General features: G+C 45.0%; 1 protein-coding gene across 1 annotated transcript in view; it reads left to right on the top strand.

The window, feature by feature from the left end:
- Positions 1-209: 209 nt before the first annotated feature.
- Positions 210-15357, top strand: part of MAP6 (microtubule associated protein 6) — an 87988-nt gene continuing 72840 nt past the window's right edge. Inside the window, exon 1 of the mRNA XM_007194069.2 lies at positions 210-1809. Coding sequence (XP_007194131.2) covers positions 905-1809 — 905 coding nt within the window. The 5' untranslated portion in view covers positions 210-904. The remainder of the gene's footprint in view (positions 1810-15357) is intronic.

Genomic DNA, 15357 nt, shown 5'->3' with positions numbered 1-15357 from the left:
TTGGGAAGCAACCCGTGTAAGGACTGCAAGTCATAAGGAGCCTGGTACTTGAACCTACCTAGGCCCCAGATCCTGTTGTTGCCTAGGAACTGAAGAGGGAGGAGCTGCCAGATCAGAGGGGGGAGGGAAAAGAGAGAGGGCGAGTTCCCAGCAGCGCGCGCTGACGACAGCAGGTGATTTTTTTTCTGCATCGCGCTTTCTCTCAGCATCTTTCCTGGATCCCCCCCCCCACCTCCACCACCACCCCTCTGCTGACCGGCAGAAAAGGGTGGGGCCGCTTCCCCGCAGCAGAGACAGCAGCGGCGGCAGCGGCGGCGGCGGCTGCAGCATCATTGGGAGCAGCGGTGGCGGCAGCAATGCTCGGTCTCCTCGAGACGTGATATCCTCTGAGCCCTGCTAGGTGGCCGGCTGCGACTGGACGCCGGCGGGAAGGAGAAGATAGAGCTTTGTCCGCGGCCCCTGCGGCCACACTGCCCGGCCGTCCCTCTGCGCTATGGCTTAAGCCTGCAACCACCTTGCCTCGCGTTGCCTTGCTTGGCAGGGGTCTGAGCGCCGCAGCAGCCGCAGGGAGGGGCGCGTCCCAGACGCCCTCGCCCGGGGACCCGGGACGCGGTGTCTCACGCTGCGGTGCCCACAGCAGACCGCGCTCTGGAGACCTCGGCGGCGGCTCCCGGAGGCGTTTACAGCCGGGCATCGAGGGACTTTACGGACTTTCTCAGTGATAGCTCTGCCCACCCAACCTTCCCGGGTGCTCTCTGAGGTAGGAGGGCGCGGTAGCTCAGGCCACCAAGGAAAACACGGTGAGAACCAGATTGGCCGGACGAGGGCCAGGGGACGGAGGAAGATTAGGGACTTGCTTTAGAATCGAGCAAGAAGAGGGAGGACTAGCTCTGCGGCGAGCACCATGGCGTGGCCGTGCATCACGCGCGCCTGCTGCATCGCCCGCTTCTGGAACCAGCTGGACAAGGCAGACATCGCCGTGCCGCTGGTTTTCACCAAGTACTCGGAGGCCACCGAGCACCCGGGCGCCCAGCCGCCGCCCCAGCAGCCGGCGCAGCCTGCGCAGCCGGCGCCCGCGCCCCCCTCGGCGCGCGCGGTCGCCATAGAAACGCAGCCGGCCCAAGGCGAAGGGGATGCGGTTGCCCGGGCAACAGGGCCGGCGCCGGGGCCTAGCGGCGAACGCGAGGCTGGGGCCACCTCTGGCCGGAGCGGCCCGGGCCCGGGCTCGGGCTCTGGCTCCGGCTCCACCTCCAGCGCGGGCCCCGCGGACTCGGTGATGCGGCAGGACTACCGCGCCTGGAAGGTGCAGCGGCCGGAGCCGAGCTGCCGGCCGCGCAGCGAGTACCAGCTTTCGGACGCGCCCTTTGAGCGCGAGACCCAGTACCAGAAGGACTTCCGCGCCTGGCCGCTGCCGCGACGCGGGGACCACCCGTGGATTCCCAAGCCAGTGCATATCCCCACGTCCTCCCAGGCGGCGGCGCCTGTGCTCGGGGCGCCCCAGCGCCGGCCGCAGAGCCAGGAGCGCTGGCCGGTGCAGGCCGCCGCCGAGGCCCAGGAGCAGGAGGCGGCCCCTGGAGGAGCAGGTGGCCTTGCGGCTGGAAGGGCGACCAGTGAGGAAGACCGCGACACACGCAAGAAGCCTGGGCCCGCCTGGATGTTGCGTCGCGCCGAGGGCCAGGGGCACGAGCAGACGCTGCTGCCCGCAGCCCAGGCCACGGCCCCCGAAGGGGGCAAGGGGCGTGCGGCGGCCGACGCCCTCAACAGGCAAATCCGCGAGGAGGTGGCGAGCGCGGTGAGCAGCTCTTACAGGTGAGACGCGGCCCGCAGCTCAGGCCACGGGGCTGGTCATCCTTACCCTCTCCCACAGATTCTCTGCATCGCAGGCCTCCCTGTCAGCCTCCCCCTCCAGCCCAGAGCACACCCCCTCCCCCTCCCCAGCCCTGGCCGACTGCTCTTTGGCTCTTTCTTTGGTGAAAGCTGTTAGTATTATCCATCCCATCTTGCCAAAGTCTTTCACTTAACCACTTCAGCCATCTTTTCCCCATCTCTGCCCCACCCCGAGTCCCTGCCTGCCCAACAGAGACCTTTGCAGTTTCTTCACTGGCTGTGCTTCCATTCTGCCCCACCCAACTCACCAGCTGCATTAGCCTGGATGCTGCCCCTTGCTGGCTCAGCTGCCGCCCAAGGGCCTCGGCGCCTTCCTGCAGGGCCAGTCCTCCCCAAAGAAGAGTGATCTCTCCCCCTTCCTCTCCTCCCTAGCCCGGTTCACTTGGCCCTTCATTCTTACCCCCTCTATCTCAATCCCTGGGAGACGACCAAGCACCACACCCTTTTCTAGAGTCCCTGCCAGTCCCTTATAGATAGAGCACCTTCCTCTTTCAGCCACTTAACGCTGAAGGCAGATTCCTTACACCTCTAGCTGTGACTCGCTGGGCAAGTTTCTTAACATTTCTTGGCCTAGGTTTCTTATCTGTAAGACGTGATGGATAATAGATTCTTCTCTTAGATTGTTTGCTCATGTATTGATTTAATATTAAATACTCAGCATATTTTTGAGCACCTACTATATGCTAAGCACTGTGCTAGGCATTTTGAAGATTAAATGAGATGATTCAGGAGGAGAATTATGCCTGGCACATGGTAGGTAATTAGTACATCTTGGTTCCATTCCAGCCTTCTGCATGATGCCTCATTATTTTGATTTCCACTTCCCAGACACTTCCAGCCTTCTCCCCTATTGATGCATCTCCTTTCCTTTCATGTTTGCCAAATGTGGTTCTCATTCTGTTACCACCAAGAACCCCCTCTTCAGCACATTTAAATTCCCTTTAAATGAATGCCTTCAAACAAGAGCATATTTCTTCATTCATTCATTCTCTCTCTCTTTTTCTAGAATTCTCCCTCTGCTGCAGCCTCAGTCCTTCCAGTCTGCTTTCTCACCCTTCATTCATTTAATATGTATTTCTGAATGCTTAGCTTTCAGTCCTGCCCTTATGTTTCAAATGGAATCAATTAGCTAACAGATCACTGTTGACTCTGAATATGTGGCATTGGGTTTGGGGTCTCTGGGGAAGCGGATGTACACGATGAGTAATTGAGCTAGAGGTGCTCAAACTGTGGCTTATGGGGTCCTTCATCAATGCCACAGCCAGTTGCCTCCTTCCTGCGGGAGGGCGTGGACAGGAGGACTGCAGAGTTAGTGTCTTTTGCCATGACCTTATACGTAGCCTCATCAGACTGATGTCCTTCTCCATTAAATACGACAAACACTCCCTCTTATGCTGAGGAAGAATAGCTGTGATAGACATCCTCTCTTGTTAAGACAAAATCTGCCCCCCACTCAGGTATTACCTCTGGAGAGCATTTCCCAATGAAAAGGGGCAGTTAATCAATTGGCCCCTATTCCTTCTTCCCGAATTCCACCTCCCACCTGGCATTTGTCTCTTGGTGTCTTGTTATCATGACCACACTGGTCCCCCAGGAATACACCACTTCCTTTTAAAGCTCTGGGTCAGGCAAGGACATGGATCCTTTCCTTGGTTCTAGCTATGAGAAGGTGGAATTTTCACAAAATCTTTGTGCTGTTCCCAAGGAGGATCAAAAAGAAAAGAAAGGAAACAAATAAGCAAGGGGAATAAAAAAACAAAGCCAAAATACAATTTTATGACTCTGTCATGGCTTTGTTGTTTACAAGGCCCTACCTTTGTTCCCTAAGAACCCTAAGGTTGGCCTAACATCACAGATTTCTGGACTGGCCTCTTCATCATCCTACTCCCAGTCTACCACCCTACGGCAGGTGGAACCTTACCACCTACCAGACAGAATCTACCTCTCCTCACCTCAATATAGTCAATGCCAATCAAGAGAGATCCAGATTCTCAAATCTCATTTGACGATCCTACTCAGTTTATGTTTCCAGGCTGGTAGGACTTGCTTTGTTCATAAATGATGGTTCAGACAGTCAGGGCGTAAACCACCCTTCAGACACAGCTCACTCCAAATATTTTGGGTTGTACCTTTGTTCTGTGTAGCCTCTTTCCTCCCAAACAACACCTTAACTGTGCAGTAAGCATGTCATGCTTTACAGTTAGAATTACACACATCCTGCAAGTGATTTGATTGAATAGGGGCAGGCTATGCTCTTGCAGCTGGTAAGAATGATTATTTTTCATAGCTATCAGAATTTCACCAACCTGTCAAGAAAAATCTCTGTGTACCTCAAAAAGCATTTTTTTCTAATTTGAGTCATCTGTAAAATTTAATTATGCATATGACTTTGGGATCAGCAGTTCCATTTTGCTGTATCATCAGAAGGGTTTTGAAGCATTAAGAGAATAAGTATTGCTAAGAAACATCAATTTCTTTAATGGACAATTTAAGTACTTGACAAATTTGATGTGAAATTTAACATTATTTTTTCTTCCAGAAGAAAAATTAACTAATAATAGGGAAATGCACTTTGGGTGAAAGTAGATATGAAGAAATAAGATAATCAATTAATTAAGTATACTATAAAGAAAAAAATGCCTGGAAATTATAGGCTTATCTGGAACATTGATTTTTCCCCCCCTATTCTCTCACATCCTTTTCCTTGCTAGGATTCTAAATATCTCCTGAATTTAAGTATGTTCCATGTCTTCTGTAGATGAGCCTTACATCACCTTAGAAGCCAAGCTGGGCTACATTTCACTGATAATTTGATTGGCAAATCCTTTTCTTCTGCCACTCTACATAAATCATGGTGGTTTACACCATGGTGACTGGTTCATCCCATGGGCTTTACAAATGACATCTGTCACGTAACATCAGTGTGTGCAGTTTGCTTAAATAGAGAAAGGATATACAATCCATCAGCTTGATATATTGGTACATAATGTAAAATATATATTCAGCATCCAGAGTCATATACATGCTATTTGGTTTTCTCCTGCAATGTACAATCAGTAGATAACATCAAATGTCCTTTGACACTATGGTTTTGAGAAACCTTCCCTGTTCAACAGTTCATTTAATTCATAATCTATCCACACTAGCCTGAGACTTTTTGCATTCAAGTGGTATCTGAGGTATCTTTAGAATTATTCTCAATCATGAAGTTGATTTTCAATACATTCATATTACATAAATGATATTATAAAATTGAGAAACATGTCTTCGTTATTTTTAATGGTAAGGATGGATTTTATTGCACAGCTATTTGTGACTTTAGACCTAGCATTCTCAGTTAGGAAATAGATGAGTCATAGGAGGGGATTAAAATTCCTCTCTCAGCCAACCCCATTGCCCCAGCCATCGGTTAAGAGTGATAGATGGGGTAGCAGGTGCTCCCCATAGCAATGCTAATGAGCAACTTTTCCTGGAAGAAATCAGCTGGGGCACCAGGAGGTAGAATTAATAAACCAGAGGCAAAATAGTACTTGAAAAATGAGAGCGGTAACAAGGAAATCAGAAAGAAAAAGAGCCTTTCCTATCGACCCTGCAGTCTTCCATAAAGGTTAGAGAAAGGCCCATCTGACTTGGTTTATGCTATACAGAACTGCCCTGTGCCTACAGGGCAACTGCCCGTTTCCCTAGGATCTTCCTGACTAAATCCCAGCAATACTTCAAGGCCAATCTCAGATACTAGTCTTCAACAACGCCTTCCAGGTCCTGCCACGCAGGACTAATTTTTCTCTTATTCCCTTTTCGTATTCTGTACACTTCTCATTGTCTGCTTGATTGTAAGATACTTTTGTCTCTATCTGCCTCCCCTACCAGATAGGAACACTTGAAGGGAAAGGCTGTATTTTGTTCATCTCTATCTCTCACAGTGTAACATTGTGCCTAACTATCATATAGGTTTGTTGAATCCAGTGAAATTTTTAAAGTTAGATGAAAAATTTATTCGCCTACATATTGATTCATTTCATTCAGTTTCATTTAGCTGAATTAATTTTGGAAAATGACCACCAAGCCCCTGCAATGTATCAGACAGGGTACTGGAGATACCAAAAAGTGATAACCCTATGTAAAGAAATTGTGTTTTCCTTAATCAAAATAAAGGGGGATTCCTACTTGGTTAGCACTAGAAGTAAATGTTCAAATGGGGAAGGGCAGCAAACCTTACAGACCTCACTCTAGGTGCACCTTCACCCAGGGCAGTGGTCCCCAACCTTGGCTGTATAATGGAATCACTGGAGAACTTTAAAAATGCTGTTACATAGCTGCCTTGCCCAGAGATTCTGATTTAATTGGTCTGGGGTATAGCCTGCGCATGTGAATCTTTTCAAACTGCCCCAGATAATTCTCATGTGCAATTCAGGTTATGACCTCTTCCCTTAAGACAGAGGTTCTCAAAATTTAGTACACAAAAAAATCATCTGGAGAGCTTTCTAAAATGCAGATTCCCGGGCCTCATCCTCAGACATGCTGATTCAGTACTTTTAAAATGGAGCCTAAGAATCTATATTGTAAGAAGCACTCTAGGTAATTTTTATGCAGGTGAACTTCAGACTTACTGGCGAAAACACCGCTTGGGAAGGTTTGCTATCTTTAAGGTATTGAGTTTTCCCATATACAAACGTGGTATTGCTTGCCATTTATTTGTCTTTTTGTCCTTCACTTACATTTTGTAATTTTCTCCACAAAAGTCACATACACACACACACACACACACACAATAGTTTTTAAGTTTTATTTTTCTATATTTAAGCCTCTAATAATATAATTGGATTTAGCTTTATGTATGGAATGAGACAGGGATCTGATTTTCCTTTTTCCCATATGGAAAGTCATTTATCCCAATAACCTTTTTAACAGTTCAACTTTTCCCCATTAATATCCCCACTGATATCTCTTCTATCACATAAGGGTTGCGTATGCTTGAATATATTTCTGAGATCTCTGTTGTATTCCATTAATCTGAGCTAATGCCATACTATCATCTTTTTTTTCTGAGCTATTTAAAATTAGTTTTCCTATTTTCAAGCATATATCTTATTACATTTTCTAATTTGTTATTGCTCATATGTATTAATTTTTATATGTTTTTATTGTATTCAACAACTTTACCACACTCTCTAATTTTGTTTGTAGATTCTCTTGGACTGTCTATGGAGATAATGTATACTTTTAGCAAATACCAGTTTATTGTCTTCATTCTGATATTCATATATTTTTGTGTGTATGTATATTGCTACACTGGTGAGGATATCCATATAGTTTTTTTTTTAATGCTTTTTCTTTCTTTCTTTCTTTCTTTCTTTTTGGCTGCGTTGGGTCTTCGTTGCTGCACGGGCTTTCTCTAGTTGCTGAGAGCGGGGGCTACTCTTCATTGGGGTGCGTGGGCTTCTCATTGTGGTGGCTTCTCTTGTTAGAGAACACGGGCTCTAGTTCAGTAGTTGTGGCATGCGGGCTCAGCAGTTGTGGCTCGTGGGCTCTAGAGCACAGGCTCACTACCTCTTTGTAGTGTTGATTTGCATTTCCTGCACGGCCTTTGTTGCTCCGTGGCATGTGGGATCTTCCCGGACCAGGGCTCGAACCCGTGTCCCCTGCATTGGCAGGCAGATTCTTAACCACTGCACCACCAGGGAAGTCCCTCCATATAGTTTTTATTTTATTTTATTTATTTATTTATTTATTTATTTTTGGCTGTGCTGGGTCTTCGGTTCGTGCGAGGGCTTTCTCTAGTTGCGGCAAGTGGGGGCCACTCTTCATCGCGGTGCGGGGACCGCTCTTCATCGCGGTGCGCGGGCCTCTCACCATCGCGGCCTCTCCCGTTGCGGAGCACAGGCTCCAGACGCGCAGGCTCAGCAGCTGTGGCTCACGGGCCCAGCTGCTCCGTGGCATGTGGGATCTTCCCAGACCAGGGCTCGAACCCGTGTCTCCTGCATTAGCAGGCAGATTCTCAACCACTGCGCCACCAGGGAAGCCCCATATAGTTTTGATAATAGGCTTTTGTCTTGAGACATGGGAATGCTTCTTAAGTTTCATCATTAAGTATGAGGATTGCTCTGTGCCATTATAATATTGCGTCATATCAGGTTAAGAAACTTGTCTTTATACTAGTTTACTAGGGGTTTCTAAAAATGTGGATTGGTATTGAATTTTTTTTTGAATTTTTGAATTCCATTTTATTTTTTTTTTTATACAGCAGGTTCTTATTAGTTGGTATTGAATTTTATTAAATGATTTTTTTGGCATCAACTGAGAAGGTCTTATGGTTTTTATTTTTAATCTGCTAATAGATTTTTCTGATACTGAACCATCTTTCCATTCCTGGGGTAAATCTTACTTAAATAAAAATATAGTTTGTGATGCTGAATTCTTTTGCTACTTTTTATTTGAAATGTTTGCATATATATTCATAAGTGAAATTAGTCTAAAATCTTTTCCTTGTTTATATCAGTCTGGTACAGTATTGGAATCATGATTATGTCTATAAAGTTAGATAGTTAGATTTTTCTCCTTTTCAGTTATTTGGAACAATTCTTATAACAAGTACTCCTCCTCAAATATCTGATAAGAGTCTCCTGTAAAGCTCTCTGTACCTGGTGTCTTTTTCATGAATAGACTATTTTTTTACTACCAGTTTGATATCTTTAATAGTTATTCATTTATTCAGCTTTTGTATTTCTTCTTGAACCAATTTTAGTAATTTATATTTTTCTAGGAAATGTTATAATTTTTTTTAATTTTTAAATTTATTGACATAAGAGTCACCATAGCACTATCTTGTGGATTTTAAAATCATCTCTACTTATCTGCAGTTACATCCCCTTTCATACTTAATATTAATTGGTGCCTTCTCTCTTTTTTTTTTTTTTTTTTTTTAATTTTTTTTTTTTTATAGCTACTTTATTTATTTATTCATTTTTGGCTGTGTTGGGTCTTCGGTTCGTGCGAGGGCTTTCTCTAGTTGCGGCGAGCGGGGGCCACTCTTCATCGCGGTGCGGGGACCGCTCTTCATCGCGGTGCGCGGGCCTTTCACTATCGCAGCCCCTCCCATTGCGGGGCACAGGCTCCAGACGCGCAGGCTCAGTAGTTGTGGCTCACGGGCCCAGTCGCTCCGTGGCATGTGGGATCTTCCCAGACCAGGGCTCGAACCCGTGTCCCCTGCATTAGCAGGCAGATTCTCAACCACTGCGCCACCAGGGAAGCCCTCTCTTTTTTTTCATAATTGTCTTATTGAGATTTGCTTGGTCTTTTCAAAGAATCAAATTTTGGTTTTGTTGATCATCTCCCTTTTCAGTAAGTTTTGCTCTTATTTTTACTATTCCTTTACCTTTTATGCTCTGAGAGGTAGGCATAGGTCATGTTAGGAACAGTTTTATATCCCTGGCTGAGGAGTTTGGATTTTTTTTTTTTTAAAGAAATGAGTCACTGAAGGAATTTAGGTAGAGGAACTACATGATAGTTTAATGTGATTTAAATTTTATTAATGTCCCACTGACCGGTGACCAGGGGAGGTTAGAGAAAGGGTGACCTTTCAATAACGAGCCTATTGGAATAATCCAGGGACAATGATAAAGCCGGAACTGAGGCTGTGGGACTGGAGATTTATAACATAGTACATACAGTTACTGAAAAACAGATCTTAATGACCAATTGAGATGCAAGGAAGAGGGTAAATCCAGGATAACTTTTTTCTGGCTTGGGTAACTGGTAGTGGTCCTAGTCATTGGAACAGAGGGGTGGGATAGGGAGGGTGGGAGGGAGGCTCAAGAGGGAGGGGATATGGGGATATATGTATACATATAGCCGATTCACTTTGTTGTACAGCAGAAACTAACACAATGTTGTAAAGCAATTATACTCCAATAAAGATATTTTTTAAAAAAAGGAACAGACTTTTATTTAGAATTCTATGATGAATGTAGAGGAGAAAAAAGTCAGGAGTGGAAGTTGAGCTTATTTTTAGTATCTAGAATTTGAGTTGTCTATGAGATATCTGACAAGAAGTTTCAAGGGGCAGCTGAATAAATGGATCTGAAGTGTAGAGAGAGATCGGGCTGTGATTTGAAACATCCTGTGGATATTATTAAAGCCATGGGAGGAGGTGAAATCATCCCTAGAGAGGAAGTAGAGAAAATTAGCCATCAGAGAATGGAGCCCTGAGGGATACATGTATTTGGGGCACTGACAGCAGAAGGGATAACCGTGAAAAAGACAAAAGAGTGATCAGAAGGGAGGGAAGAAAAGCAGGAGAGAGACTAATCATGGAAACCACATTGGGCACCTAACTCAGCAAAGCCTTATGCTGCCCTGGAAATTTTTACTGAGGAATTACTGTGTGCAAAGCATTTTTCTAGATCATTGGTTGACCTTGCGCAGTTAGATATAATGTTACTGAAACTAACCCACAAAGAGGAGAGGAGATAAGATACGCACAATTAATCCTTGGTTGCTGTCCTAGAAAAAAATGGCATCTAATGCATCTATGAACTTTCAAAAAAAGTCAAGCCAGTGATAGTTCTAAATCTATAATCACAAAGAATCACTGTGTCCAGGATATAAAACTAAAATAATCCAGCAATGTCCACTAGGATTAAAGAGCCATCTCTGTAATCAATGCAGCTTTGGCTTTTCAAATTAGGTCAGTTGTAGACATGTAAACAGGTGAGCTTCTAATTCTCCGCCAAATGAAGAAAACTGCAAATGGATTGCGACCAGTAAACTAAAAATTCTCTCGATGTTCACTAAAGGTGCTAGTTTTCACCATTAGAAACAATAGTAGTAGTTAATCAAGTGCCTCCTATGTGCCTGGCAGGCTGCTAGAAACTTTAGACGCATTTTTGCCTGTAATCTTTATAGTAGCTCTGCAGAAGTGGTACTGTTACTTCCCTGTTAGAGCTGAGGACCCACAAGGCCTCTTGTCTGTCTTTAGGTTTTAAAACTGTTGAAGGCACAGACTCTGTCTAACACTAATCTTTCTCTCCACAGGGCACTTCCTCCACGTCATATTAACATGTATTGTCTCAAACCATTTTCAATCCACTGAATATTGATTAGTGTCTGCTCTATATCTGGCTAATTCCTAGGAGGACAAAGTAGTCCTTGCTCTTGGAAGACTTATGTTTATTAGGCAGAGACAGGTGAGCTGAAAAGTTATAGGTGCCCTAACAAAAAGTCTATGCAGGGTTTGGTGGGGCACAGAGGAGAGAGAGGTTAAGTCTACTTGATTTGAGGGTTATCAGGGAAAGGGTTCAGTAGAGAAGGGACTGCTAGGCTGAATCTTCAAAGATGAATGGGCATTAAATGGGGAAGGGATCAGTCTGAGTAAAAGTACAGAAGAGAAATTGTCAGCAGTTCTGAGCAGGTAGAACTTAGAGGTCTCATTGGATGAGGATAGAATGGTGAGAGGTGTACCAGGTAGGTAGGCTGGGCCAGCTCCTTTATCCTATGAGCAAATGAAGAAGGAGGATTAGGTTTTGGATTTTAGCAAAGGTGACTTTGGCAGCAGTGGGAAGGATGGATTGGAGGGGATTAGACTGAGAGCATGGAATCCAGAAAGGAAGCTGTGGTCTAGGTGAGAGATGATGAAGACCTCCAGCCAGGAAAGGATGTAAACAAGCACTGATGGTACAGAATAACATAAGGCTAATTGAAAGTCTGCAGAAAGGGAGAGGGAAGAGGCTAGGATGTTTCCTTTGGATGCTTTGGATGTCTGGGGAAACAATCATTCACTGAGCTAGATAGCATAGTTTTGGATAAGTTGAATTTGAGGTGTCTTTAGAAAGACTACATGGAGGTGTTCAATAGAAAATGAAAATAGAAACCCACACTGCTGGTAAAGGGTGTAAATTGCTACAATCACCTTATAAAACTCTACAGCATTATCTATTCAAGTTAAACATATGTTTACTCTATGACCCAGCAATTGCACTCTTGAGTATATACCTAGCAAAAATGAGTGCAGAAGCCTTGTACAAGAATGTTTAGCAGCTTTATTAATAATAGCTAAAAAGTAAAATCAACCCAAATGTCCATCCACAATAGGAAAAATACACTGTGGTATATTCATACAGTGGACCAGCACCTGGTAGGGTGTGGTGGAAAGAATCATGGTCCCCTTCCCCCACCCCAGAATGTCCACATCCTAATTCCTGGAACCTGTGAATATGTTATGTTACAAAGCAAAAGGGACTTTGCAGATGTCATTAAGTTAAGGCTCTTGAGGTGGGATGAGTATCCTGGATTATCCAGATGGGCCCATTGTAATCACAGGGACCCTTATAAGTGAAAGAGGCAGTGTCACAGTGATGCAGTGTAATAAAGACTTGGCCAGCCATTGTTGGCTTTGAAGACGGAAGTGGGACATGCACCAAGGAATGCACCAGCTTCTCAGAAGCTGGAAAAGGCAAGGAAATGGACTCTTCCTAGAGCCTTCAGAAGGAACACTTTGCTTCTGCTGACACCATGATTCTAGCCAGTGAGACCCATTTCTGACTCTTAACTACAGAACTATAAGGGAATACATTCATGTGGTTTTGAGCCAGCCAGTTTGTGGTAATTTGTTAGAGCAGCTGTAGCAGACGAATACACAGGGTTTCTCAATCTCGGCACTACTGACATTTTGGACCAGATAATTCTTTGTTGTGCGGAGCTGTCTTGTGTACTGTAGGATGTTAGGCATCATCCCTGGCCTCTTTCCACGCCTTGCCAGTAGCGTTCCCCACATTATCCCCCTCCAAGTTGTGACAATCAAAAATCTTTCCAGACATTGCCAAAAGCCCTCTGGGTGTGCCAAAATTGCCACTGGTTGAGATCCCCTGTTACATAGCAGAAAAAGAAAGTTACTGCAATACTCACTAATATGGATAGATCTTACAGACATAATGATGAGTGAATGAAACCAGATATAAGTGTACTTACTGAATGATTCCATTTATATGAAATTTCAAAAACAGGCAAAGGTAAGTGATGGTGATGGATGTCAGAATAGTGATAATCTCTGGGGGTGGGGTGGGTAATTGACCAAGATGTTGGAAATGTTCTATATCTTGATCTGGATGGTGGTCATGTGGGTCTATACATATGAACCATTAAGATTTATGGGCTTTATTCTGTTTGTTATAACTCAACAAAAAGTAAGAAACAAATTACAAACTAAGTAAACGGAGATATAAGTTTGATGCTCAGGAGAAAAGGCAGAACGGAAAAGAAATATCTGGATATCGAGCTGTCAGTGAGGATCTAACCCGTAGGGGTCAGGGAGGGTGGGAAGAAAGAGAGTGAGAAGAAAAACATGCTGCGGCCAGAGCCCAGCCTCCCCGACATATCAGGGATGAGCAGAAGAAGAGTCAGGCAAGGAAGGAGCACGTGTGTCTGTGCTGTTCCCATCCGAGAGCGAGAGCATAGGCCCACCATCGTCCCACAAAAGCTACCCACACATGTATAACCTAATAGTAGTCTTCTCCGTCCTCCCTATCCCAGCATAGTCTATTGTCAGTGTGTGTTCCTTTTCAAATTGAATGAAGAGGCTTTGCAGGAACAAGCCTGATAGAACCTCTTTCGGTAGGAAAATAGGACCCAAGCCCCAAACCACAAAAGCCACCGTAAGTGCCTCCACTGTGCTGTTGCTTGTGGTCACTGTCTACTTTGTGCAATGACTTCAAAAAGCTGGCCCACATTGTGGCATATCCTAGAGTGCCTTTTTGCAATCTTCTTGGCCCCTAAGAATCGTTCTCTATTAAACCGTAATAATGGGTGAAAGATAGACAATGGCAGAAAGCAAAAGAGCAGAATGTTAGAACAGAGACGTAATTGAGTTTCAACCTCATTTGCTGAGTGCACAATGCCAATTGCTTTAAAGTATTTTTTTATTTAGACTTTATCATGACCTTTTAAGGTAAACGTCTCTCTCTTTAAAGATGAAGAATAGAGTCAGGGAGGTCTGGGGACTGAGGTCACACAACCAGTCAGTGACTGGTCTGGCTCAGGAGCCTGGTTCTCCTCATTCCGGCCTCCAGCTGTGTCTTACTCGTGGGCTCAGGCAGACCCCTGCCATGTCCCCGCAGTTCAACATGCCATTCCTGGGAGGGCTGCTACCTGCCCCCCAACTCCCACTCTCCTAAGCCCACGCCGTCCTCCTTCACCACCTGGTTCTGCAGGGGGAGAGGGATGGATGGTTTCACTATTCCTTGTCCTGAACTCTCCATGGATCCCCTTCCCTTCCAGGGCAAGGCCTTGGCAGCTCAGCCTGCGGTCAAGGCTTTCCAGGATCTGACCTATCTGGTGCATCCAGCATTTTTGCCCACTGCTCCCTTCACAACACCTGATGCTTTTTCCTGCAGATTCTCAGTTCTGGTTGTACCTTAAAATCTCAGGGTCCCCAGCGGGTGATCTAGCCAAATCACAGGCTGAGCTGAGCCTTGACAAGCTCCACACGTAACCATTGCTGGATTTTGCTCACAATTTCCCCTCCTGCCCGCCTTCCATCTTCTTTCTAAATCCTTCCTATCCTTCAGGGCTTTTGGTCCATTGTGAAAGAGGCTTATACTATAAAAGCAGGGAATTAGGTTGGATTTATTTGATCATAATATCATAATAATAATGTAGTGGGCTTAATATCATTTTTATTTCAAGTTCAATGCATCATCTTAAGAGCATGCAATGGCTGGGGCTATGGGCTATGAGGATTCAAGGAGCAGAGCACACGCTCCCCCATACAGTAGCTTGCCGTCTGGTGGGGGAGGTAACATGGATGCAAGTATCATAAGTACCAGGCAGGGCCTGGTGAGGTTTAATCAGGGCCAGAGTTCTCAAGGGCCACAGCAAGGGCTGGTTAATTCTGTTGCAAGATTCATGGAAGAGATGGTTGTATGAGTCCTGGGCGGTGTCCTGGTGTCCAGTAAAGGATTTGGTAACCACTAAAACTGGGTTTGAATCATCTCTCTCTAACTAAAAATCTGTGTGACCTTAGAAAGCCTTTATATTTCTCATCAATAAAAGGAGATAATTACAGTAGTGAATTCACAGAGTCATGATGGAGGTGGAGGGAGATAATGCTTTTATGAGTGCATGCCCATCAGTAAGTGCTGCCCACTTTTGTTATCACTGAGAGAACAGAACAGAGTGGGTTACCAATAAAAGTCTTTCAGTGATTCATTCACTTAACATCTGCCACATCTTGTATCAGGCACTATGCTAGAACCTGGGGATTTAGAAATGAATTACATAGTACCTGTCCTAAAAGAGTTCTTGGTCTAGTGAGAGAAACATATTAAGAAAATTATAGTAATGGTAGCAAGTACAATAATGGAAATATGCACAAGGTATTGAGGGGATATAGAGGAAAGGGGGGTCTGATTCATTCTGAATCAGGGACCACTTCCTGAGGAGGTGTTGACCTGTGCAGTGTGTCAAAAGCGTGGAGTT

The sequence above is a fragment of the Balaenoptera acutorostrata genome, chromosome 9 (assembly GCF_949987535.1).
Source record: "Balaenoptera acutorostrata chromosome 9, mBalAcu1.1, whole genome shotgun sequence".
NCBI lineage: Eukaryota > Metazoa > Chordata > Mammalia > Artiodactyla > Balaenopteridae > Balaenoptera > Balaenoptera acutorostrata.
Note: the sequence above shows the minus strand (reverse complement) of the source record. Positions and strands in the feature narration are given on the sequence as shown.